At 40.3% G+C, this 23,809-nt stretch overlaps 2 protein-coding genes across 3 annotated transcripts in view; one reads left to right on the forward strand and one right to left on the reverse strand.

The window, feature by feature from the left end:
- Positions 1 to 7,179, reverse strand: part of CDCA2 (cell division cycle associated 2) — a 48,726-nt gene extending 41,547 nt beyond the window's left edge. Inside the window, exons 1-4 of one of the 2 annotated variants that reach the window (XM_032592832.1) lie at positions 7,058 to 7,179; positions 6,231 to 6,294; positions 5,965 to 6,138; positions 4,664 to 4,815 (exon numbers count right to left, since the gene is read on the reverse strand). In XM_032592832.1, the coding sequence (XP_032448723.1) occupies positions 4,664 to 4,815; positions 5,965 to 6,138; positions 6,231 to 6,294 (390 nt within the window). In that variant the 5' untranslated portion in view covers positions 7,058 to 7,179. Of the gene's footprint in view, positions 1 to 4,663; positions 4,816 to 5,964; positions 6,139 to 6,230; positions 6,295 to 6,754; positions 6,965 to 7,057 lie in introns of those variants that run through there. The other variant, XM_030312347.2, reaches the window with a different exon arrangement.
- Positions 7,180 to 7,713: 534 nt separating this feature from the next.
- The window catches only part of KCTD9 (potassium channel tetramerization domain containing 9), a 37,235-nt gene continuing 21,139 nt past the window's right edge, over positions 7,714 to 23,809 (forward strand). Inside the window, exons 1-3 of the mRNA XM_030312348.2 lie at positions 7,714 to 7,970; positions 20,016 to 20,137; positions 22,686 to 22,729. Of these exons, the coding sequence (XP_030168208.1) occupies positions 7,923 to 7,970; positions 20,016 to 20,137; positions 22,686 to 22,729 (214 nt within the window). The 5' untranslated portion in view covers positions 7,714 to 7,922. The remainder of the gene's footprint in view (positions 7,971 to 20,015; positions 20,138 to 22,685; positions 22,730 to 23,809) is intronic.

The raw sequence follows: 23,809 nt of genomic DNA on the forward strand, positions 1-23,809 counted from the left end.
GGAAAATCCAAACAGAAGAGGAAAAGGAAACCACTACGGATGATGAAAGCAAGTCACAAAGTGACAGCTGTCCAGCAGATCCAGATGACAACCAAGCCCACAGGAGACAGAGGACACCGAGGAACACAGAAAAAAACCCATAGACTCTAAGGTTCACAGATCTGTCAAAGTTTGGGGATGAGATTATATAATAACTTAAGACTAAACCAAAAAGTAACAAAAAAGTACTTATTAACTAGGGGAAAAACAAAAGTTGTGTAAGAAACAGAGCCATAACATATTATACAGCAGTTTGTGAACTATGTCTACATGGTTAAATAATGCACATTAAAGTCTAATTTCAATAAAAATTAGAGTTGTACTGGAAGGCTGGAGAAAGGAGACAGTGTTAGGACAGCTATGGCTAGGATGTGTAAGAGAGCAAAATCCTCGTTTTTCACAGAACGAACTACAATGATAGTAAATCTAAAGCATGCCATGTTCCAGGCACAGTTCTAAGTACTTCATTATTAATTTACTCATCCTCATTAAAAACCTTACTATTATCACCCCCATTTTATTTGTGAGAAAACTGAGACAAAGTAAGTACCTTGGGGCACCTGGCTGGCTCAATCAGGTAGAACATGTGGCTTTTGATCTCAGGTTGTAAGTTTGAGCCCCATATTGGGTGTAGAGATTACTTAAAAATAAAATCTTAAAGAAAAAAAAATTAGGTAACTTGCCAGTTACATAATTAATTATAATTAATAATAAAGCAAATAAAGCAAATTAATAATAAAGCAAAGAATCAAACCTCAGCAAATAGCTCCACAGTCCATGTTGGCATCTACCCGAACAGTTCTCAGAACTCTCTTAAAAACTGAGAACAGCGGGGCGCCTGGGTGGCTCAGTTGGTTAAGTGTCCGACTTCAGCTCAGGTCACGATCTCGCAGTCTGTGAGTTTGAGCCCTGCGTCAGGCTCTGGGCTGACAGCTCAGAGCCTGGAGCCTGCTTCCAATTCTGTGTCTCCCTCTCTCTCTGCCCCTCCCCCGTTCATGCTCCGTCTCTCTCTCTCTCTCTCTCTCTCTCTCTCTCTCTCTCTCTCTCTGTCTCAAAAATAAATATAAACGTTTAAAAAAAAAAATTAAAAAACTGAGAACACCAAAGACTCTCAGTTCAAGTGCATATCAACAATCGAGTATTTTAACAGCCTTTTCAGAATTGTGGCTATTCCTCCTTTAATGCAACACAAAACTCAACACAGATTTCCTAAAGGTTAGTTGCAATGTCAAATATGAAATCCTATCAATGAAATTTTCATAGTCTGGTTATGTTAAAATCTGTGAGTCTCTTGCAATTTGAGGGTATATTTTGCATGCACTGGTCATGAGGAAAACACCGGTTCACTTAGTTATGCAGATCTTCCAAATGTTAACACCTTTTATTATTTAATATAAAAAAAAAACATCACATTCATTAATATCCCCACTGATCTTATCAGAAAAGTGTAGCTACTGGGAAGTTCTCAAGCTCATGATGCTGAATCTAAGTTTTCCAAAATTCTCATTTTCTCCAGAAAACACTAGTTTTTCATCAGTAAGAAACATTTCAGCTTTTCCTTGAAGTGGCAGGTTTGCTGTTCATTTTTGAGAAAATGTTCACCTTCCCAAGTCTAACGAACCATGATGTCGGTCAGGCATTCTTTTCAAGTAAAGATGATAGACCATAAAAAAAGCAGTCTGAGTTCAGCTCCTAGCTCAAAACAATTACATATAGGAGCTTTTTCAAGACATCCACCAAACTTCTGTATGTCCTTTGGAAGTGCTTGATGCATTCTTTCCATTTCAGCACACAGAATACTCAAGGGTGGAGAATTAATAAAACTTGTAGTTTTCAGGGCACCTGGGTGGCTCAGTAGGGTAAGCATCCAACTTCGGCTCAGGTCATGATCTCACGATTTGTGGGTTTGAGCCCCTACGTGGGGCTATGTGCTGACAGCTCAGAGCCTGGAGCCTGCTTCACGTTCTGTCTCTGCTCTCTGCCCCTCCCCAGCTCATGCTCCCTTTCTCTCAAAAGTAATCATTAAAAAAATAAAAAATATGGCACAAAAATAGACACTCAGCTCAATGGAACAGAATAGAGAAGCCAGAAATGGACCCACAAATGTATGGCCAACTAATCTTTGACAAAGCAGGAAAGAATATCCAATGGAACAAAGATTGTCTCTTCAGCAAGTGGTGCTGGGAAAACTGGATGGTGACATGCAGAAGAATGAACCTGGGCCACGTTCTCACACCATACACAAAAATAAACTCAAAATGGATGAAAGACCTCAACGTAAGACAGGAAGTCATCAAAATCCTCGAGGAGAAAGCAGGCAAAAACCTCTTTGATCTTGGCCGCAGCAACTTCTTACTCAACATGTCGGCGGAAGCAAGGGAAATAAAAGCAAAAATGAACTATTGGGACCTCATCAAAATAAAAAGCTTCTGCACAGCCAAGGAAACAATCAGCAAAACTAAAAGGAAACCGACAAAATGGGAGAAGATATTTGCAAGCGACACATCAGATAAAGGGTTAGTATCCAAAATCTATAGAGAACTTATCAAACTCAACACCCAAAAAACAAAGAATCCAGTGAAGAAATGGGCAAAAGACACGAATAGACACTTCTCCAAAGACATCCAGATGGCCGACACACGAAAAGATGCTCAACATCACCCATCATCGGGGAAATACAAATGAAAACCACCATGAGATACAACCTCACACCTGTCAGAATGACTCACATTAACAACTCAGGCAACAACAGATGTTGGCGAGGGTGTGGAGAAAGGATCTCTTTTGCATTGTTGGCGGCAATGCCAACTGGTGCAGCCACTCTGGAAAACAGTAATGAGGGGCCTCAAAAAACTAAAAATAGAACTACCCTACGACCCAGCAACTGCACTACTAGGTATTTATCCAAGGGATACGGGTGTGCTGTTTCGAAGGGACACATGCACCACGATGTTTATAGCAGCACTATCAACAATAGCCAAAGTATGGAAAGAGCCCAAATGTCCATCAATGGACGAATGGATAAAAAAAGAAGTGGTATATATATACAATGGAGTACTACTCGGCAATCAAAAAGAATGAAGTGAGGGGCGCCTGGGTGGCGCAGTCGGTTAAGTGTCCGACTTCAGCCAGGTCACGATCTCGCGGTCCATGAGTTCGAGCCCCGCGTCAGGCTCTGGGCTGATGGCTCAGAGCCTGGAGCCTGTTTCCGATTCTGTGTCTCCCTCTCTCTCTGCCCCTCCCCCGTTCATGCTCTGTCTCTCTCTGTCCCAAAAATAAATAAACGTTGAAAAAAAAATTTAAAAACAAAACAAAACAAAAAAAAAAAACAAAAAGAATGAAGTGTTGCCATTTGCAACTGCGTGGATGGAACTAGAGGGTATTATGCTAAGCGCAATTAGTCAGAGAAAGACAAATATCATATGACTTCACTCATATGAGGACTTTAAGACACAGAACAGATGAAGATAAGGGAAGGGAAGCAAAAATAATATAAAAACAGGGAGGGGAACAAAACAGAAGAGACTCTTAAATCTGGAGAACAAACAGAGGGTTGCTGGAGGGTTTGTGGGAGGGGGGATGGGCTAAATGGGTGAGGGGCACTAAGGCATCTACTCCTGAAATCATTGTTGCACTATATGCTAATTCGGATGTAAATTAAAAAATAAATAAAAAAAATAAAAAATAAACAAACATAACTTTCGCTGCATCATCACGGATATTAAGCGAACCTGGCATCATCACCTCCTGTGAATGCTTAGCAGGATGGACTAAAATGACAGCTTGGTGCCATCAATTTGACCCACCGTTGCTCCTGCACTGTGAGCACAAACATCAACCTAGTGGAAAAAGGCAAACACCTCACTGCTATCACAAAAAAATGTTTTAACACCTTTGACCTCTTGAGTGGGACTCAGGGATCCCCAGGGATCTGCAGATAATCTCTGAGAACCACCGGACTACATAGCCTCATGCATATATGGTGTCCAAACACTGAAAAATAAACAAGTGGTAATATAAGTACATTTTAAAACAGGAAGGCCAGTACCAAAAGAGACAAGTAGTTGTCCTTCCAGAAGGGTCTTTCATAGTACCTCTTGTACGTTATTTCACTTTTTAGAAACATACATTATTCTGCTAAAAATGTGCAAAAATATCTATATCCTTCCCCATCAGCAGACAAATAAATCTCTCCCTTTCACAAGGTTATCCCCAATATATTTTGTCCCGGGGGGGGGAACTCTTACCCCTACATGCCAATATGCAGTGATCAAAAAAAATTAGACACTTAGAAAGTATTAAATAAAAAAGCTTGAAAAATACTGCCTCACCTCATTATAGAGAAGAACATTAACTGGGGGGGGGGGGGGGGGAATCTGCAAAATAAAACAGCTCACCTAGAAAACCATTTCTATCCGTTTCTAACCTAATTCTTGATGTGCCCATGTTCAACATCCCCATCAATGCTAACTGAATGATCTCTATAAGACACAGACAAAATATTATCTCCCCAGACCCAAAACAGATGAGATGCACAAGGTAAAAACACTGTACAAAAGCTTTGTAACAGAGCAAAACATTCTCCCTGGAAGAATTCATGACAGAACTTGGAAGAATATCATACCAGAAAAGGGGAATTCTGTGTCAAAGATTTCTCCACGTTCTTTAAATTCCGCTGCTGAGCAATGAAACGAATAAGATGGTTTGTTTCAGGGGAGCCCCGAGCACCAATCGTAGAGCGTCGTCTCGATTTTTTCAGGGAGGATGGTGAGTTTCCTATAAAGAAAACTCATTAAAATTGGAACAAAACAAGGCAATCATCAGTAATCATGTACTGAATTCCCTGTGATATAGCAGCCTAAGAGAGCAAGATAAACACATTACAAAAATCTAAATAGATAAGGATAGGCGAAATTATTCACATTCGAGCAGTTGGATGGGGATCTGGTTTTGTCTACTGACTTATTCCACACTTCTCAAAGTGTCTGACACATAGAGAGCACTATTAGACAGCTCTGGAATGAATACGTGAACACATTTTAATCGTCATTTTTGTTTCAGATTTCCTGCACACAGGGACGGGTGATGGCTTGCTCTGGACTAAGAACTTCTCATTTTCTGGAATTAGTCAGTCTTCTCCCTAAGAACTGAAAGGAAAGTTCTCCACTTAGGCCAACGTACTCTCACGTTCCCACTTCTTCAAGATGATTTATTTCTCGGAGACACCTATCTACCTTGTACACACTACTCTGAATTCTGGCCACATACTGAAGAGGACAAAATAAATCTAGTTTTGTTGTTGTTGTTGTTGTTGTTAAGGCCTATGAATAATGTTAAGAAAGGAATACAGAAAGGTATGTTACCGTGATCTTGTCTAAATCATGTATTACCTAGCTTAGTGCCCTGTGACTTTCCAGTCTTCTGCTACCTTCCATTTCTAAATGCCATTTTCCAATCTAATCCCATTTCCGTATGTATTTCATCTCCAGCAAAATCAGACTCCACTGGTGAATTTCATTTCTACTCCTACAAGATTAGCCCGAGTCAATTTTCTGTTTGTGCTTTTGAAAGAGGCATTCCCCAATCTTTCTTAATTACTCTTCGACATTCTCTTATTTTTGCCATGCATGAGCATAAAATGTATTACTATAGTCTATGTATTCCTATATCCCATGTGTCAGTTCACATAGTGTTCACAGACATCTTTTCCAGTTTGAGCACAGAGCACACTTCTGAACATTATCAAGCTGGATGCCCTGGGACTCTGATATTCTAATATGCTAAATGCACTGTGCATATTCACAGAAATCTTCCTAACTGAACATTTGCAGAGTCAAAGTAATGACATAGAGAAGAACAAAACTAACTCATGTAAGTTATTTTTAAGCTTTAAAAGCACTGCAATAGAATGACACCTTCTCTTACCTGAAGAGTTCTTTACAAAGCTTTCAGGTGTAATTCCCAGTTGCTCTACTGTTACTGTGGAAAAGTCCAAGGGTGACTTAAAAGTATCTGGTGTGCAACCATTAGGAGTCCCTTCAGGCGCATGCTTGTGAGGAGTTACAAGCTTCCCATTTCCCAAAATTAAAGAGGTACTTTCTGAAACAGACAACATATTGTGAGGGCAAAATATGATGAAAACAAATACCTAAACCTTACGTTTCACAAGGAGGCAACAGATCACTACATACCAGCACCAGGAATAGCAGACTCGTTGATTTCAAGAGGCTCGCTGTCTTTTGAGTTGGTATCCATCTAAAAAAAAGGGAGAGAAGAGAAAAATAACCCCATCCCCAATATTAACGTGACTCAATCAAGATCCTCATTCAAGACTGAATTTTAATGCAACCTATACAGGCATGAAACTAGATGCCAAGAACGTATTTTGGGAGCTTTTAAAAAGAGCAAAGGAGGAAACCGCTGTTGGGGAGGAAACCAACAGATCCCACACTAGAAGCCATGGCTTTTCAACCTTGGCAAACATCTGCAACATCTGGGTACCCTGTTAAAAGACACAGCTTTGCAGATTCCCAGAAATTCTAATTAAGTAGGTCCGGCTGGGCTCCAGGAAATCTGAATTTTAAAAAGCACACGGGTGACCCGGCTCAGGTCACAGGAGTGGACACAGGACCACTATCTCCAGAGCAGAAGTACAACACGCTTCTGAAAAGCACGCCCCAAAAACAGCTCTGCTGCACCAGGCTCCTTGCCCTACCTCTCACTCCCGCAGATCGGCTCTCCCAATGGGTTTATATGAAACGCTCTACCGCAGGTGAGTGTCTTGCAGGTTTTGACGGTTCGCTCGAGAGAGCAACTACCGGCCACAAAGCGGGTCGCCGGGGGCCGACTTGTCCAGGGCGCCAGCACTCCGACGCCCAAGTGCGCACTCCCTACCCTCTCCACCGCCAGGCCGCACCCGCCGCCCGCCGCCCGATTCAAACCGCTGGCCCCGCCTCCCGGCACTGGCGTTACTCCGCGAATCTCTACGCCGCCGCTGCCCGCACGTGTCCACGCGTACCTCGATCTGCCAGGCCTCTTCCTCGCCGTCCCAGGACCAAGAGCGGCTTCGTGAGCTGGAGAGAAGCCACCACTAGCCGCGGGTGACGCATCGACGAGAGACACCGGCGCCTAACCTGTATCCGCAGGGACTACATTGCGTGAGCGTCTCGCGGAGGAACCCCTCGGTTAGTGCTGGCTCCGCCCCCCATTTTCCAATTGGATACTGCAAACTTCGAAAAGAATCGTTGGACCAATCCTGGCAGAAGGACGGGCGGCCCTTACCCAATCACTCAGTCCCGACGCCAGCCGTTTCGCCCGTGGTTTGAGCGAGTTGAGGGGGGGTGGTGCTACTTGGATGGGTCCCTGCTAGTGCTCCACCTCTTTCCTTCAAACCCCGCCTCCCTATGCAGATGAGCTCTACCTGGTGTTGGGTTTGCGCCTGCTCAGTAACGCTTTGAGCCGCCGTTCGGCTTCAGGTTCAGCTGATTGGCTGATAACCCTTCCCGTCTGCCAGACTGCAACCTCTCTTCCCTCCCTCCACCTGGGCTGGGTTAGTATGAGCCCACCCAATGAAGGGCGATGATTGGTTGAGTTCTGGCCGGCGCTGCCTCCCGATTGGTGGAGCTTAGAGTCAGTCTGGGAAAGGTGGGGGAAGGGTCCCAGGCTGACTGAGGAGCCCAGGGGCGGGGTGGGAAGGAGGACCGGCCAACCCTGGGGTGTGTGACCGAGAGTGCTTGCGAGTGTGTCTCCGTAAGAGAAGGAAGGTGGCGAAGGGAGGCGAGTCCGAGTGGGTGGAGGGAGGGGTAGGGCGGGAGAAGAAGAAGGTGGGAGGAGAGCCAGGTGGGAGGGTGGCGACTCACTCAGGACCCAGTGGGGGCAGCGCGATGAGGCGGGTGACCCTGTTCCTTAACGGCAGCCCCAAGAACGGAAAGGTAAGGGGGTCGGGAGGAGGCGGGCCGGCTGTGGGGGGCTAGGGCAGCGGAGCGCGGAGCGGGCTGGCAGGGCAGAGGGCTGAAGTTGGGGAGAGGGGCTGGGAGGTGGGCGTGCGCCGGGGGTGGGGGCGTCCAGGAGGTGAACGTAGGGTCCCCGCGGCCTCCTCCCAACCCGCGGGATTCCTAGCCCGAGCCTGCCCTTGGGCTTTCCGGCCGTCCTGGGGACCAGCGCAGGTCGGCTTGTGCTTTAGCGTTCCCACGTCCAGGTGTGGGTCCTGGAAAGAGGAGGACTCGGAGGGCGTGGGGAGGGCCGCTGTCACCTGAGCGCTGGGTGCTTATTGATGTTCCTCTTGCCGCCGCCTCCCCGAAGACCCCGCTGCCCCCCACCCCTGGCTATAGAAGGTGCTCGTGGCCACCTTCGTGCTGAGTAATGGTCTGCTCCAGAAAGTGGTGGTTAACAACTAAGGCGGGCACGGAAGCCTGATCAGGTAGAAAGAATAAAAAACAAAAAAACCAAAAAAACGGTTTATCGGTGGATAAATAAGATATTCTTTTAGGTCGAAGAGAAGATTGAAAATTAGGGACATTTTCTTGATGGTTCCTACCTTTCTCTTTTAGGCGCCCCCAAGCCCCGCCGCCGCCGAACTTACTCACTTTTTAATTTCGCCTTATTTTAGTTCGTTAGAGGACCGTCACAGTAGACCAAAATGGATTGATTTGACATCACAAGTTGCTGTGTTAGGCCTTTGTTGAGGGTGTGGTACTAAATATTTTTTTCCAAGGCTGGAGCAAGCCAAAATGAATCCTGTTCCTTCTCAAGCCTCTTGCCCCACCCATGAAAGTTGTTCGGCTTCTTTGGAAAATTTGACCGTTCAAGGCAGACATTTATGATGTGGCTAAGTGACATCTAGAAGTAACTATGCCTTAGAGTCTAAGACGAAGGTAAATTGGCCTCATTGTATTATTTGGCAGAATACAGTACTTTGTTTCCTGCATATTTTGGAAACAGTAAATTTTTAACTAGTGTATTTGTGCCCGGGTATGAAAAATGGCTTTCCAGCTACTCCAAAATTTTAAAATAAATCTGCGCTAAAAATCTGAAGTACAGTCTAGTTTGTTGACTATAATTTTGCGTTATTCTGGTTTTAGAGATTTAACACATGAAAACAACTGGCATATATTCAAGTTCTGGAGTTTTCATGAATGTTACTTGCAAATATATTTCACAAGAGTTCTGTTATTTCTGACCATTAACTTTTTATAAACCTGTTTCGTCTGCTGTTAGCTGCTAATAATCTAAAACTTGTTACTGGAAGAATTAGTATATCCAAACAATTGTAATATGTTCTCAAAAACAGACCTCTGATGGGCCTTTTTTTCCAGCATCTCTGCTTTGTCCCCTCCCTGAAAGACAAGATGTTTCAACTCAGCCATAAATATTTAACTATGCTCTAACTCTCCCCTGAAACCACTGAATTTTGTTTTTTCAAAGATCGTCTGTGTTAGTCTTGCCGTGTCTTTTGCAGCTATCTAGTTTTGACTAGGTTAGATTTTTGGATTTAAATTGTATTTATTTTAAAAATATTTTGATAGGGAATCTCAATAGGTTAGAAAAACCACATCTCGAGTAAATAAAGATAAATATGTTTATGTTGGGAAGATCAAACTAGAAAGTACTTGTATAAACTCAATATTAAAAACAAATCAAACCATAATCCTTACTACTTAATTGGAAAACATATTCTATGCCAAAGCTCTCCATGTTTCCTTCTCTCTCTCTCTCCCCCCAGCTGATTAAAAAAATACTATAATTCCTCTTATTTGACAAAAGATAGCAGAATAACACGTAACAGCTGGCGTGTTGATGTAAATCAAGCGACTATATTTAGCCAGGATTGGCGTGATCATGACATGATGTTCACGAAAAACATGCTGAAACAGAGCACCCCTGTTAGAGTTTGATTTCCCACCCAGCATTTGGAATATCTGTGTCACTTTCATTATCTCCTTACTTACCTAGCTTCTAGTTTTGCTTCCTGGCCATAGGACTAGTCTGTTTTTTCAAATAAGTTTCCCTTCTATAAAGCTTGTTCAGTGGTTGCCAGACTGGGCCGTAAAGCCCAGGGTTGGAGAGGCCAGGGAGTTACTGTGGGGAAACACGTCATATGCTACTCTGACTTTTCTGTATACTGAATCACCAGAAGTGTTAGCTGGTGAATGCTTTGATGTAGTTGTAGAGAGGACATTGCATTCTCTAAGTGCTTTCCAGAGTGAGATAGTGCACCACAGAGGGTGTGCAAGAGGACCCGCCGGTATTTACGAAGAAATGCTATGCTTTCTATTTGTACTTAAAAATATAAAGTCATATTAAAAGTTGGTTTTTCAATCTATAAAGCACACGTGCTTTCAACCACCGAATATCAGGTGGTCTCAAGTCTTCTGAGAGAGGAGAGTGGGTTCATATGTGAAAACTTCCTTCGCTGGTTGGTTCGCTTAGGCATATTGTGATGTACTGAAGCACACATGTGCTGGGTTAGGATGTGTATTATCCAGGTTTTAACTAAATTAACCTTCACCAAAATGCCAAGTGGCTTTTTGTTTTTAAATGTTTACTTATTTGAGGGGCGCCTGGGTGGCTCAGTCGGTTAAGCGTCCGACTTCAGCTCAGGTCGTGATCTCACAGTTCGTGGGTTCGAGCCCCTCATCAGGCTCTGTGCTGACAGCTCAGAGCCTGGAGCCTGCTTTGGATTCTGTGTCTCGCTCTCTTTCTGCCCCTCTGCTGCTGGTACTCTCTCTCTGATTCCCAAAGTTAAATGTAAAAAAAAAATTTTTTTTAATATAAAAAAATACATGTTTATTTGAAAGAGAGTGAGAGTGTGTGAGCAGGGAAGAGGCAGAGAGAGGAGAGAGAGAATCCCAGCAGGCTATGCGCTGAAGGCACGGAGCCTCATGCAAGGCTCCATCTCAGGAACTATGAGATTAGGACCTGAGCGAAAAATCAAGAGTCAGTCGCTTAACCAGCTGAGCCACCCAGGCACCCCAAAATGCCAAGTGGCTTTAAAAGATTCCTTCAAAGAAGCAGCAGATTGAAGACTACTAGTTAATGTGGACACAAGTAGCAATGAGAAAATGGTAGAGCAGATATCTCCCAATAGAAACTACGAGATTAAAAAAAACCAAAAACTGGATCTCTGGATCTGAGAAGTCAAAAAGTGCCGAATTTTAAAGACTATTTTAAAGTCCCAAATGATAACTACTATTAACAATAAGCCACTCCCTAAGTGTGTATTGTTCGTGGAAACATTAGCCAATGATGAGGTCATCCCCATTAGCAAGATGTTTAAAAATACTTCCCAACATACGAAGACAATTTCAGATGTTTTTTTTCCTTCTTCCTTCCTTGTTTGTTTTCATTGTTTAAAGTCAATTTTATATTTTCAGGGTTTCATTCAATTTAATGATAACTAGGGGATTTTTCCTGGCCGACTCCATACTCTATGTTGATTAAAAAATCCTCATTTGGGAAATCATATTTTTTCTGCGTGTGGCATAAACTTTATAAAATAAGTAAATAAACATATAAATGTTTGAGCACGTGCCCAAAACTGTTTTACTGATGGGGTACATAGTCAAAAACATTTGAAGGCCATGATTCTAAAAAATTGGGATCTTTAAATTTTAGGGTTTTTTGCAATTGCTCCAAAAGAATCAGTTGTGCTTGAACCCTTTCCTCCTTTCTCCATATGCCTCAGAATTTCCATTTTTCTCTTTTTAATATTCCCTGCAAAGAGTTGGCATAAGGAATTCGAAACGAGGGCCCAAACACCTGAATGTAGTGAATGGCTTTGGAGCAACCTGGCGTCAGTTCAAAATTTCTGTACATTTTGAACATAAGTTGCTTATTTAAACTTCAGAATATTCAGTAAGGGGCTGTGCAAGTTGTAAACCTTTTGTATACCTTATTCATTCATTCAGCCAACACTTCCTGAGTACCGTCTTCTATGAGAAACCATGTCAGTTCACTGCAGACATAGTGGGATATGAAATAGATCTTCTGTACTGATGTTTACAGTCCTGGCCCAGGACGTAATCGTTTTCCTTCTGGCTTCGATATTAGGTCACAAATGTGTTGTTGGTGTTGAGTATCCAAATTTGAATCCATTATATTAAGTGGAAGAAAGATGAAATCTAAACATTAGTAACAACTTTGCTCTTCAATTTTAAACATTTAAAAAACGTACTTGATACACATAAGGAATATCGATAATGCATAAAAAGTAAGAGGAAAATAATAAATAGGGTAAACCTCCCACACAACCCAGGAAAAAGCATATTACCAAAACTTAATTACTTGTCCACTGTTGTGTCCCCTTGCTTCTCCAATTTCGTGGGTGTGTATTTCTCTTTGCCATATTTCTTAAATTTTTTTTAATGTTTATTCATTTTTGAGACCCAGAGACAGAGCGCGAGTGGGGGAGGGGCAGAGAGAAGGAGACAATCTGAAGCAGGCTCCAGAGCCTGACGCCAGGCTCGAACTCACGAACTGCAAGATCATGACCTGACTTAACGGACGGAGCCATTCAGGCGCTCCTGCTGTGTTTCTTTAATAGTTGAGCCATGTATGTCTGAGTAACTAAACTATATTTTGTTTTGTCATTTTGGCACATATCCTACAATGATATATGTAATCTTTTTGGATTTACGATATTTCTAAGATTACAACCTTAACATTCCACATAGTTATAGTTTAGTTATTTTCACTGCTTTGTAATAGTCCATTATATACAAATAACTATCACATTTTATTCATTCTCCTGTCACTGGGCCTTTGGGTTGTTTATTTCTTTACATTTTGCTATTAAATTGACAGTGCTACGATGAATGTTCCTGTATGTATATCCCAGTGAACACATGCAAGCATTTTCTAGGGCAGTGGTTTGCAAACTTTAGCATGCATTGGGATTAGCTGGATGAACTGAGAAACCACATAGCTGGGCCTTACTCCCAGACCTTCAGATTCAGTAGATCTGGGATGGGGCTGGAATTTGCATGTATAACATATTTCCAGTCTAGGGATGGCACTTTTGAGAACCACTGCTCTAGTGGATATATATATAAGTTGTAATAACAGTTGACCCTTGAACTACATGGACTTGAACTGTACAAGTCCACTCATATGTATATATAAGTACACCGTATATAGTACTGTGAATGGGGTGCCTGGGTTGTTCAGTCATTTGAGGGTCCAACTTCGGCTCAGGTCATGATCTAATGGTTTGTGAGTTTGAATCCTGTGTCAGGCTCTGTGCTGACAGCTCAGAGCCTGGAGCCTGCCTTGGATTCTGTGTCTCCCTCTCTCTCTGCTCCTCCCCTGCTCTCTCTCTGTCTCTCTCTTTCAAAAATAAATAAACATTTATTTATGTTTATATTTATGTTATATATTATGTTTATGTTGAGCCTGGGTGGCTCAGTCGGTTAAGTGTCCGACTTCAGCTCAGGTCATGATCTCGTGGTTCACTAGTTCAAGCCCCGCGTTGGGCTCTGTGCTGACGGCTCAGAGCCTGGAGCCTGCTTCCGATTCTGTGTCTCCCTCTCTCTCTGACCCTCCCCCCATTCATGCTCTGTCTCTCTCTGTCTCAAAAGTAAATAAACATTAAAAAATAAATAAATAAACATTAAAAATAATTTTAAAAATACAGTACTGTGAATGTATATTCCTTATGATTTTTTCTTTATTTTTTGAGAGAGAGAACACGTTGGCGGGTGGGAAGGATAGAGAGAGAGGGAAAAAGAGAGAGGAAGGGAGAGAGAGAAAGAGAATCTTAAAGTAGGCTCCACACCCAGTGTGAAGCCCAACTTGGGGCTCCATCTCACAACTGTAAAATCATGGTCTTGTGGTTCATGAGTTTGAGCCCCACATCAGGCTCTGTACTGACAGCTCAGTGCCTGGAGCCTGCTTTGGATTCTGTGTCTCCCTCTCTCTCTGCTCCTCCCCCCTCCCTCAAAAATAAACAAATATTGTGCACTATATGCTATCTAATTTGTATGTAAGTTAAAAAAATGAAATTATGGGGCACCTGGGTGGCTCAGTCGGTTAAGCATCCGACTTCGACTTAGGTCATGATCTCGCAGTTTGTGAGCTTGAGCCCTGCATCAGGTTCTGTGCTGACAGCTCAGAGCCTGGAGCCTGTTTTGAATTCTGTGTCTCCTCCTCTCTCTGTCCCTCCCCTGCTCATGCTCTGTTTCTCTCTGTCTCTCAATAATAAATAAACGTTAAAAAAATTTTTTAATAAAATTAAAAAATAAACTATTAAAAATAAACATTTAAAAATATAAAAGTCAGACACTTAACTGAGCCACCCAGGTGCTCCTTCCTTACGATCTTTTTAACATTTTCTTTTCTCTAGCACACTTCCTTATAACAGTACAGTGTATAACATAACGTATAAAATATGTATTAATTGACTTTATGTTCTTGGTAAGGCCTCCAGTCATCAGTGGGCTATGAGTAAAGTGGAGAGTCGAGAGCATTATGTGGATTTTAGAGTACACGGGAGAGGGAGTTGGTGCCCCTAAACCCTGCATTGTTCAAAGGTCAACTGTATTTGGTGCTAGTGTATGTGAATGTTTAATTATTCCAAAGGCCAAATTGTTTTCCAGAAGTATTGCAGTATTTTAACATTTGCCTTCTTGACCTAGAGTTAGTTATGTCATCTTTTTTAGCAACAAAATAAGCCAAAAATCTGTGGAATTTAAGAAACAAAACAAATGAATAAAGGGGGGGGGAGGCAAACCCAAAAACAGACCCTTAACTCTTAGAAAAGTGATGGTTACCAGAAGGGAGGTTGGGGGTGGTGGTGAGTTAAATAGATGATGGGGATTAAGGAGTGCACTTGAGATGAGCACCAGGTGTTGTATGAAAGTGCTGAATCGCTACATTGTACACCTGAAACTAATATTAAACTATGTTAACTGGAATTTAAATAAAAACTTAAGAGAAAATCAATTTTAAATGTTTTCAACTAAAAGTGTAGGTAGAGTAAATTGGATTCCGTGTTTAGTAATTGTGATCGGTAGTTTGATTGGGTAAATGAGCCTGCATAAATTCAATAAATATTTATTGATAGTGTATTAGGTAATAGTATGGGCATGTAAGAAAAAACACTTTAAGTACATGTGCAGGTTTTAATTTTTACATTTGAGAAACATAGGTTGCAATTTGAAAATGGCGTTTAAAAGCAAATGAAAACTCCCCAAATTGGTATGTCCTCCTAGGTACAGAATGACATTTACTTTCCCAATGGGTAGATGGCTTTCACTTGTCCTTTAGACAGGATTAAGTTCAGCAGTATAATATAGTGGTCATAAACTTGACTGCATGTGCTTCTCAATTTACTTCATAGAATGTTTCCATTCTTAGTGCCTAGTTTACTAAAGTGGGTAATCACAGTGATATGGACCCTCGGGGCCCACACTGGGGAGTACGCATAAAGTAAATAGCCATTCTTAGTACAATCATTTTAGAACTCCTCGGCCCCTCTGAGGACAAAAGTAAGCTCAACATAAAACAATCAGAGTTCATATCCATGACATATAAGATGTCCATTGCTGCTTTTTCCCAACCACGTTGTTACATGAAGAAAGGTACGTGTGCCAGTCTATTAGAAACTTTCTTACCAACTTAAAATCTTTTCCAAATTTATCACATTTTTATGTTGGTATAGATCTTTTTAAATCTGATATTATGGTTGGTTTATAAAAAAGATGTTGAATATTATGTTTGCAATATAATTCTAATCTTATTTGTTAGTAAGCTCGAGGGAGTAAAGCTAAAGTGATCTAGTTAAAAACAAATGCCAAAAATGCCCTTCAAATGAAAAACAAGTATGGTGGCCCAACTTACTGGCAGTTTTCAAATTTACAGAACTGTAAGAAATTTTTTTCTGTAAAAACTGTAAAAAAATTTTCCGCAATAATTTCACTACTATTTTCTCTAATTGATGGCCCTTTAGTTATTTCATGTAAAGTGTCAGCTGCTAGAATAATTTTTATTTGTAAAATTAGAACGTAGAGCAATGGAGATCTTACAACTTTTTTCTACTTATTGCATAAATCATACAAATTCATTGTAACAAATCTGGGAAACAAAAACACATAAGAAAATAAGTCAACCATCATGCTATTACCCAAAGATAGACACTTTCAGTAGTTTTACGACTATCACTTTAGAATTGCATTTTAACTGTGTATTTTGTTTTTCAACTTAAGAATGTCATTGGAAAAAAGTTAAATAAAAATAACTGACTCATACAAAAAAGATGTGTCCTAGTTCCACACTCTGAAAGCAATGAAAATTTCATCTAACATTCAAGACATACTTGTCACAGGCTTATTATAAACCCGTTAAAGTAACATTTAATTAACTAGAGCCTTCTTTTTAAACCAGCTGTGGTTGTTTTCTGGATGTCACGACTAAGAAAGTACTCAGGGATGTACTCAAGTGCTGCTCATCAGAATTGCCAGGGGTTAACATTTTATCCATATTCACAGAATGAGTAACGATTTTTTACAGATGAAAACTTTCTCATTCAACCTGTACAGCCTAGATAGAAAGTTGGATTGGAAAATATTTGGTGAGATGTTAAATTGCATTTGATACTGTGTTATTAGGGCTGACTTAAGTGAAAATAAAATGAAGTTTAACTCAATTTTTACTTAGAATGTGTTCCTTAGTAGTTTTGCAACCTACAAAGAAACATCTGTTATGCTTTGATTGTCCTGAGAATTGCCAGGTTGTATGTGTAGGGTTTTGTTTGGTTTTGGTTTTGTTTTGTTTTTTGTTGTTGATGGTTTTTGGTGTTGTTTTGTTTTGTTTTTGTCTTATAAGTAAATTTGACATCCGTGGGGAAGAAAGAGAAGATGGCAACTACTCAACCCCCCACATAGATCTGCAAACAGGTTTTGAGTTGGACATTATCGCTTTGTAACTGTGAGCTGCTGGGTCTTAGTCAAGACTAACAGTTAAAATAGATGTTTCTTTGTTTGTCATTTTGTTCTGCTCTTTGAAACAGGACTGTCCAGTAGAACTTTCCGAGCCGGTGAAATACGGCTAGTGTAACAGATGAACTCAGTTTTAATCTTTTATTAATTTTAATACATTTAAAATCTAAATGGCTTCTTTTAGCTAGTGGCTTCCAAATTGGACAGCATGGCTTTAGAACATGGCGGGTGACCTTTATTTTTATTAGGAAACAAGTGACCTATGGAAAGAATCAAGTCAATCATATGGACATAGAAAATAATTTAATTTGATGTACTTTTGAAAAATAAGTCATATAAATGTTATTTTCTAGGGACGCCTGGGTGGCTCAGTCGGTTAAGCTTCTGACTCTTGATTTCCACTCAGGTCGTGGGATCGAGCCCCACATCAGGCTCTGTGCTAGGCTGGGCGTGAAACCTGCTTGCAATTCTCTCTCTCTCTCTCTCTCTCTCTCTCTCTGTGTCTCTGTCTCTCTCTCTCTGTCTCTCTCTCTCTGTCTCTCTCTCTCTCTCTCTCTCTCTCTCTGTCCCTCCCACTCCTTGCATGCACTCACTCTCTCTTAAACTTTTAAAAAGATGTTATGTTCTAATATTTAAATGCAGGAGCATAACACAGATACATTAAATTTTCATCCATTTTATGATATGGCCGGTTGAGTGAGAGAAATGAAAAATGCTGGGGAAGAAAGTTGATGTTCTGGCAAGGAGAGGATAACGTCAGGCCAACTAAAGCCATGTAAAAATATATAAGAAGCAAAGATCAGTTAGAAAATTATTAATATAATAGCAACTATGACAAGAGTGCTGATGATGTTGGAAAGGATTTTCTTACCTTCCTCTGTCAGTTTCCAGACTGTAAAAGTTGATTTGCATTTGCTTCCCGTCACTCTGTTGTGTTTTTACCTTTGTTGATTCTTTTGTTTTCTCTCCACGCTCTCTCCCTTAGCAGGAGCAGGTATACTACATAATGCTTTATGTATTCTTTCTTACTTTTCTCCCAGGAACATGTATCTGCACTAACAGAATTCCAGGCTCTTACAGAGGTGAAAAATGGTAGGAAATATAGGAGCCATATTTTATTCAGATTTCAATTATTTATGGCATGTCTGGAGTGTCAGGACACCGTGGCAAGTGCTTTGCATCATTTTTTTTTCCCATGGCAAGATATACATGATGAGATCGGGCGTGTTCAGGGTGGTATGGCCTTAGACATGGCAACATATACATGACAAAAGTTACCATCTTAGCCATTTTTTAAGCACACAATTCATTGGCATTAAGTACATTCACAGTGTAACCTCACCACTACTTCTAAAACCTTATCAAACCAAATAGAAACTATCCATTGGGGCGCTTGGGTGGCTCAGTCGGTTAAGCATCAGACTTTGGCTCAGGTCATAATCTCACGGTTTCTGAGTTCAAGCCCCACGTCAGGTCCTGCACTGACAGTGAGGAGCCTACTTGGGATTCTGTCTCTTTCCCTCTGTCTCTCCCCTTCAACCCGCCCCCCGCCCCTTTCTCTCTCAAAATAAACTTAAATTTTTTTAGAAAAGAAAGAAACTAGCCATTAAGCTAGCTTTCCAAACCAAGCCTCCACTCTGCTAATCTTTGTTGTACTGTCTGCCTCTATGAATTTGCCTATAAGTATGTCATAATTGGGATCACATAATATTTGCCCTTTTTTGTGTCTGGCTTATTTTACTTAATAAGGGGTTTTAAGATTCATCTATGCTGTAGCATGTATGAGAATTTCATTCCTTCTAATAACACTGAGTAGTATTCCATTATATGTATATACCACATTTTGTTTATCCACCCATCCGTTTAAGGACACTTGGATTGTGTATATCTTTTAATCCACCCTCTTCCCTATAAATTATGCTTGCCTACAACCCTTCCCTAGAATTCCCCAGCTAACAATACTTCTCTGTCCTTTTATCCTTACAATCCAAGAGAAAACAGTTGGAATCTGTCATGAAAGATTGCACACTCTTATATTGGCCAACAATTCCCTCTATGCCCTGCTATTCATTTTATTTATCTAACTAAAAATTCAACATCTACTAAACTCCAGTCACTGGTAAACAAAGGATCAGCCTTGTTTCTTATTTCACATGGCACCTTTATCCAGTATCCTGTGGGAAGTTGATTGGCTGTTCATTCTTCATGTTCAGCCCCTCGTCTACATTTCATTCATAATTTTCAGAGATCCTGACTGATAATGGCACAACTGTACAACTCAGCCACTGGGAACCCATAGTTAAAATTATATTGGAGCAAAAACAAACAAACAACTTACTACATGGAGAGATTCTCAGCCCCCATCTAAGTATTTGCATTGCTTATACATATATCAGACTGTGCCTAATGTAAAGCTGGAGAGATCAATTCACTGTAACCCAGCTGTTTGCTGTATTTAGAATGTTAGCTAAAATCGGGCTTTTATAACATTAGTAGTTATTGAAGAACGAAGTAAATGAAGTGGGAAGTTGTTACCTTCCGTATGGTGATTGGTGTAATAAATGTTATAAACAGTATATCATTCCTATTTTTAAAATAAACATTCCTATAACAAAGGAATAACATGAAAGCAACATTATAAAGACTTCATACGTCTCAGGCACTTTGCTAAGCAGGTACCATGCATTAACTCATTTCATCCCCGTGACCTGATTGTAGGTGAGACTTTTATTTATTTCTGATTAAAGCAACAGAAGCATAAAGAGATTGATTTGTCTCAAGTTGACAGCTAGGAAATGTCAGAGCCACATCAACTTTGGGTCTGTCTTCAGAACTGGAGCACTATGTAACGTACGTAAGATTGTAGATTTTTTCAGGCAGAGATGATTTCTTACACTCTAGTTTTGGATTTCAGCAATATTAGAAGTTAATAATCTCTCAAAATCTCCTTTTATTTGAAGTTTGATTTTTAGTCGTGTTTCTAGTATGGTAGCTTCTAATTTGTAAGTAACGCAATTCATTACATTTAATCTTGTGTGTTCACAGGTGGTTGCTGTGTATGGAACTTTATCTGATTTGCTTTCTGTGGCCAGCAGTAAACTCGGCATAAAAGCTACCAGTGTGTATAATGGGAAAGGTGGACTGATTGATGATATTGCTTTGATCAGGTAACCTTCACTTTTTATAAGCTCTCTACAGTGTTCCTCAGTGTCTTGGTGCTCTGCTGGTTCCCTTAAGAATACAGAATCTTGGCAAATGATTGCCTAAAATTTGCTCTTTGGAATTTAAATAATTTGGGCTTACAGCATAAGATACAAAGCCCTCTATTCCAATATTCTGACAGTCTTTCTGCAAAGTTCATATATGGCTATAAGGAATTTTGTCTTCATGTTATTAGAGATGGATCTAATAAGGCCTACAATTCAGGGGGGTCAGAATTTATTTTTGTTTTACAAAATTGACGTACATACATTAACTCATGATTTGATCGCCTCCGAACGTGTGTGTTTTTGTAAGATAAACTTAAAATGTTGATTCTTCTCTACTTGTTATAAAACTAGTCCTCACAAAGAAGCAGGCCAATTTGCAAAATGGCCAATTTACACAAAACCAGTTCACCAAAAATCATTTGGAAGATGACCGATTTGCCAAGTTTTTTCCAAGTGTTAATTTCACCACATCTTTTCTGCCTCTTTTCCCCACTGGCTTATCATTTGGGTTTGGCTAATATCTTTTTGGCATGTTTCAGAATTCAGATGCCTAGAACTTCTAGAACTTCAGTCTCTGAAGACATGCATTTTTTAATGTTAGAAATCTTATCTCTTGAATTTTATATGCTACTGCTTGTTATTCAGTTCATTTCCTAGAATATTTTGAATTTTATAAACCTTATCAAGAGCTACTTTGGGGGTACCTGGGTGGCTCAGTTGGTTAAGTGACAGACTCTTTGATTTTGGCTCAGGTCATGATCTCACGGTTTCATGGGCTCAAGCCCTGAGTTGGTCTCTGAGCTGACAGCTCAAAGTCTGCTTGGGATTCTCTCTCTCCTTCTGTCTCAAAATAAACACCTACTTTGGAAAAAACCTGCTAGATAAGAGAGAACTTTAAGTAGAGTGAACTCACCAGTGATCTGCCACAATAGTGGTTTTGTGTTTGTTGGGTTTTGTTCTTGTTTTTTAAATATCCTAGGCAGATTTATCTCTTTAGAACAAATGTTAGTTCACCTCATGCCATCCTCACAGGATCATAGAATTTTGAAGGAAGAAGAGGCATAAGAAGGAAGATAGGAATGGAACACGAAATACTGACTCAATGCCACTTACGTTCTATTGACTCTTCTCAAGTTACTTCATTTAATTGGCAAAGAAAAAACATGGGGTTTTTTAAAGTGATGGTACGAAGATAATGATGTGCGAAATTACAATAGTATACAAAGTTTAGTTTTCATTTAAACTCAGGTCAGAATGACATTTCAATATAATACACTGCCTTTGAAGGTGATCACCTCTAATCTCTTCATTTTATGAATGAGGAAACTAAACATCTGAGAACCTCCACGTCTTACCCAGGTCATACAGTTTAGTAGTTGATTTTTGTTAGTGAGAAGAAAACAAATTTTCATACTAGTGTGAAGAGTTAACTGGCATGGTGATGGAGCAGAAAAAAAGCACAGACTGAATTAGCTTTAAAATCCAAATCAGGGAGAATGTCTTAGTTTTTCAGCATCTGTCTCCCAGCTTCTTTTGGTTTCAGTGGATAATTGCGTCTCATTGTTGAATGATTTACATCAACCGAAGTTTCTCCTTAACACAGACTCTGCTAGGAAACATTCAATATATTCTTATGATGTCTTATAGGAAATAAAAAATTTCTACAACACTGAGACCGGGACTGAAGCCTTGTAAAATATCTACCTGATTAAGAATTCATGGCTCACAGTGCAATCTCTGATCATTTATTTACACTAATGCTGAGATATGTTGAGGCAGGGGAGGAGATACATACCGATAATCTAGGATTTTGGACCGTGTGCAATTGTCTTACATTCAGGGGGCTGGTGGGTGAGTTTTTATAGCAGAGTTATACTTGCAATTATATTCTTCCTAAATGTTACGTGAAAATGTCTTTTCATTTTGAAAGCACAGAGCAGCTGATGATTTCGAAGAAAACTCCAATAATTTTTTTAGGGTTACAGAATTAAAGTAAAAAAAAGAAGAGTTGGCCTATGGCTTTAATCGTACCAGATAAGAAAGCTGAATTCACAAAAGTTGCAAAGTGGGTTTTGGTCTTTTTGTGGGTTTTTTTCATTTTATGTTACTTTGAGAGCGCGTGCACACTTGTGCACAAGTGTGGGGGAGGGGCAGAGGGAGAGAGAAAGAGAATGTTAAGTGGGCTCCACACTCAGCTTGATCCCACAACCACGGTATCTTGACCTTAGCTGAAATCAAGAGTCGGATGCTCAGCCAACTGCTACCCAGGCACCCCAGTTTTTTCCATTTTAAAAGTTCTTCCATGTGTGGGATCTTATGTGAATTTAAATCCAAAGATAGTTCAAACGTTAAGCAAAGCACTGGAAACTTATTCAACTTCTTTGCAATAGAGATTAATAGCAAAACCTGCCTTCTACATAATTCTAAGGTATAGTTCCTCTAATCAATTGATAATTAAGGTGATTTCTGGATTTTGACGGTGGTTTTTAAATTTTGCTTTCCCCAGGGATGATGATGTTTTGTTTGTGTGTGAAGGAGAACCATTTATTGGTAAGTGACGTCCTTAAAAGCCGATTTTGTCTGCCCAAATGAAAAAGACGAAATGGCAAATATCTTATATGCGCTTCCCAAGCCTAATATTAAAAAGGATCTTGTGGCAGTATTCAGATCGCCATACCTTTTTTGATTCTAAATTGGGTGTCTGTGTTGAGCTAAATTTTTAATTCGAATTATGTTGTCATATTTTAGTGTGGATACCTCACCCTTTCCATGCCTTTAAAATGCTCTGAAAGTGCACAGACTCATCAAATATGACTCATCAAATAAGGTAGTTTCAATTTTAGAAACTACGACTTTTGTTTTGAAACTGTCTCCTTGGCAATGTCGAAATTTCTGGGTTATGTTACAGGTTTTTGCGCATGTATTGCTTGTATAAGTTAGTGTTTGACAATCATTCGCCAGTGGTCAAATCAAACGGGTCAGAAATGACTTGGTATCAACCATACACACATGGACACGTATTTCGAAGAAAGTCGTGCATCTCAAAAGAAAGAGCCTAAGGCTTAGACAGCTTAACTGTTCTTTGAGTGTTTGATATATTCAGTTCCATACAGTCTGGTCCTGAATATTTAATAATTTGTTTAAGCCGTCACGGTACTTGTATTTGGTGAATAGAGGCAGTTCTCAGGATCAGCACACCAGCAGCTGCCAACTTAGAAGTAAGTACACGCTTTTCTGTCTCCACCGTAAAACAGTGCGCACAGAGTTTTCCACACGTCTGATCCATTAGCTTAACAGAGTGGTTAGCAGGCAGTGGTCACTTAATTGGTTCATTGCACACATACAAACGCAACAAAAAGTAATCAATTTGTGTTTTTGTTTTATCCCTATGAACTCTTGGGTTTAAAAATATTTGATATGTTCTCACGCTCTGTGTTTATTGCTGCCTGGAGTATTTTACATGTGGCTGATGGAAGTCTCTTCAACCCCTTTCAGTACGGCTCCGTTGGTCTTTAGAACTTCCTTCCTGTCTGGAATAACAGGGTGTACAGCTTATCCTTCCGTTGCAGACCCAGATCAATATTTTTTCCAAGAAGCCTTGGTTTCTTTTAGTAGGAAATGTCATTTCAA

This window comes from Lynx canadensis, chromosome B1 (assembly GCF_007474595.2).
Source record: "Lynx canadensis isolate LIC74 chromosome B1, mLynCan4.pri.v2, whole genome shotgun sequence".
In the NCBI taxonomy this organism is placed as follows: Eukaryota; Metazoa; Chordata; class Mammalia; order Carnivora; family Felidae; genus Lynx; species Lynx canadensis.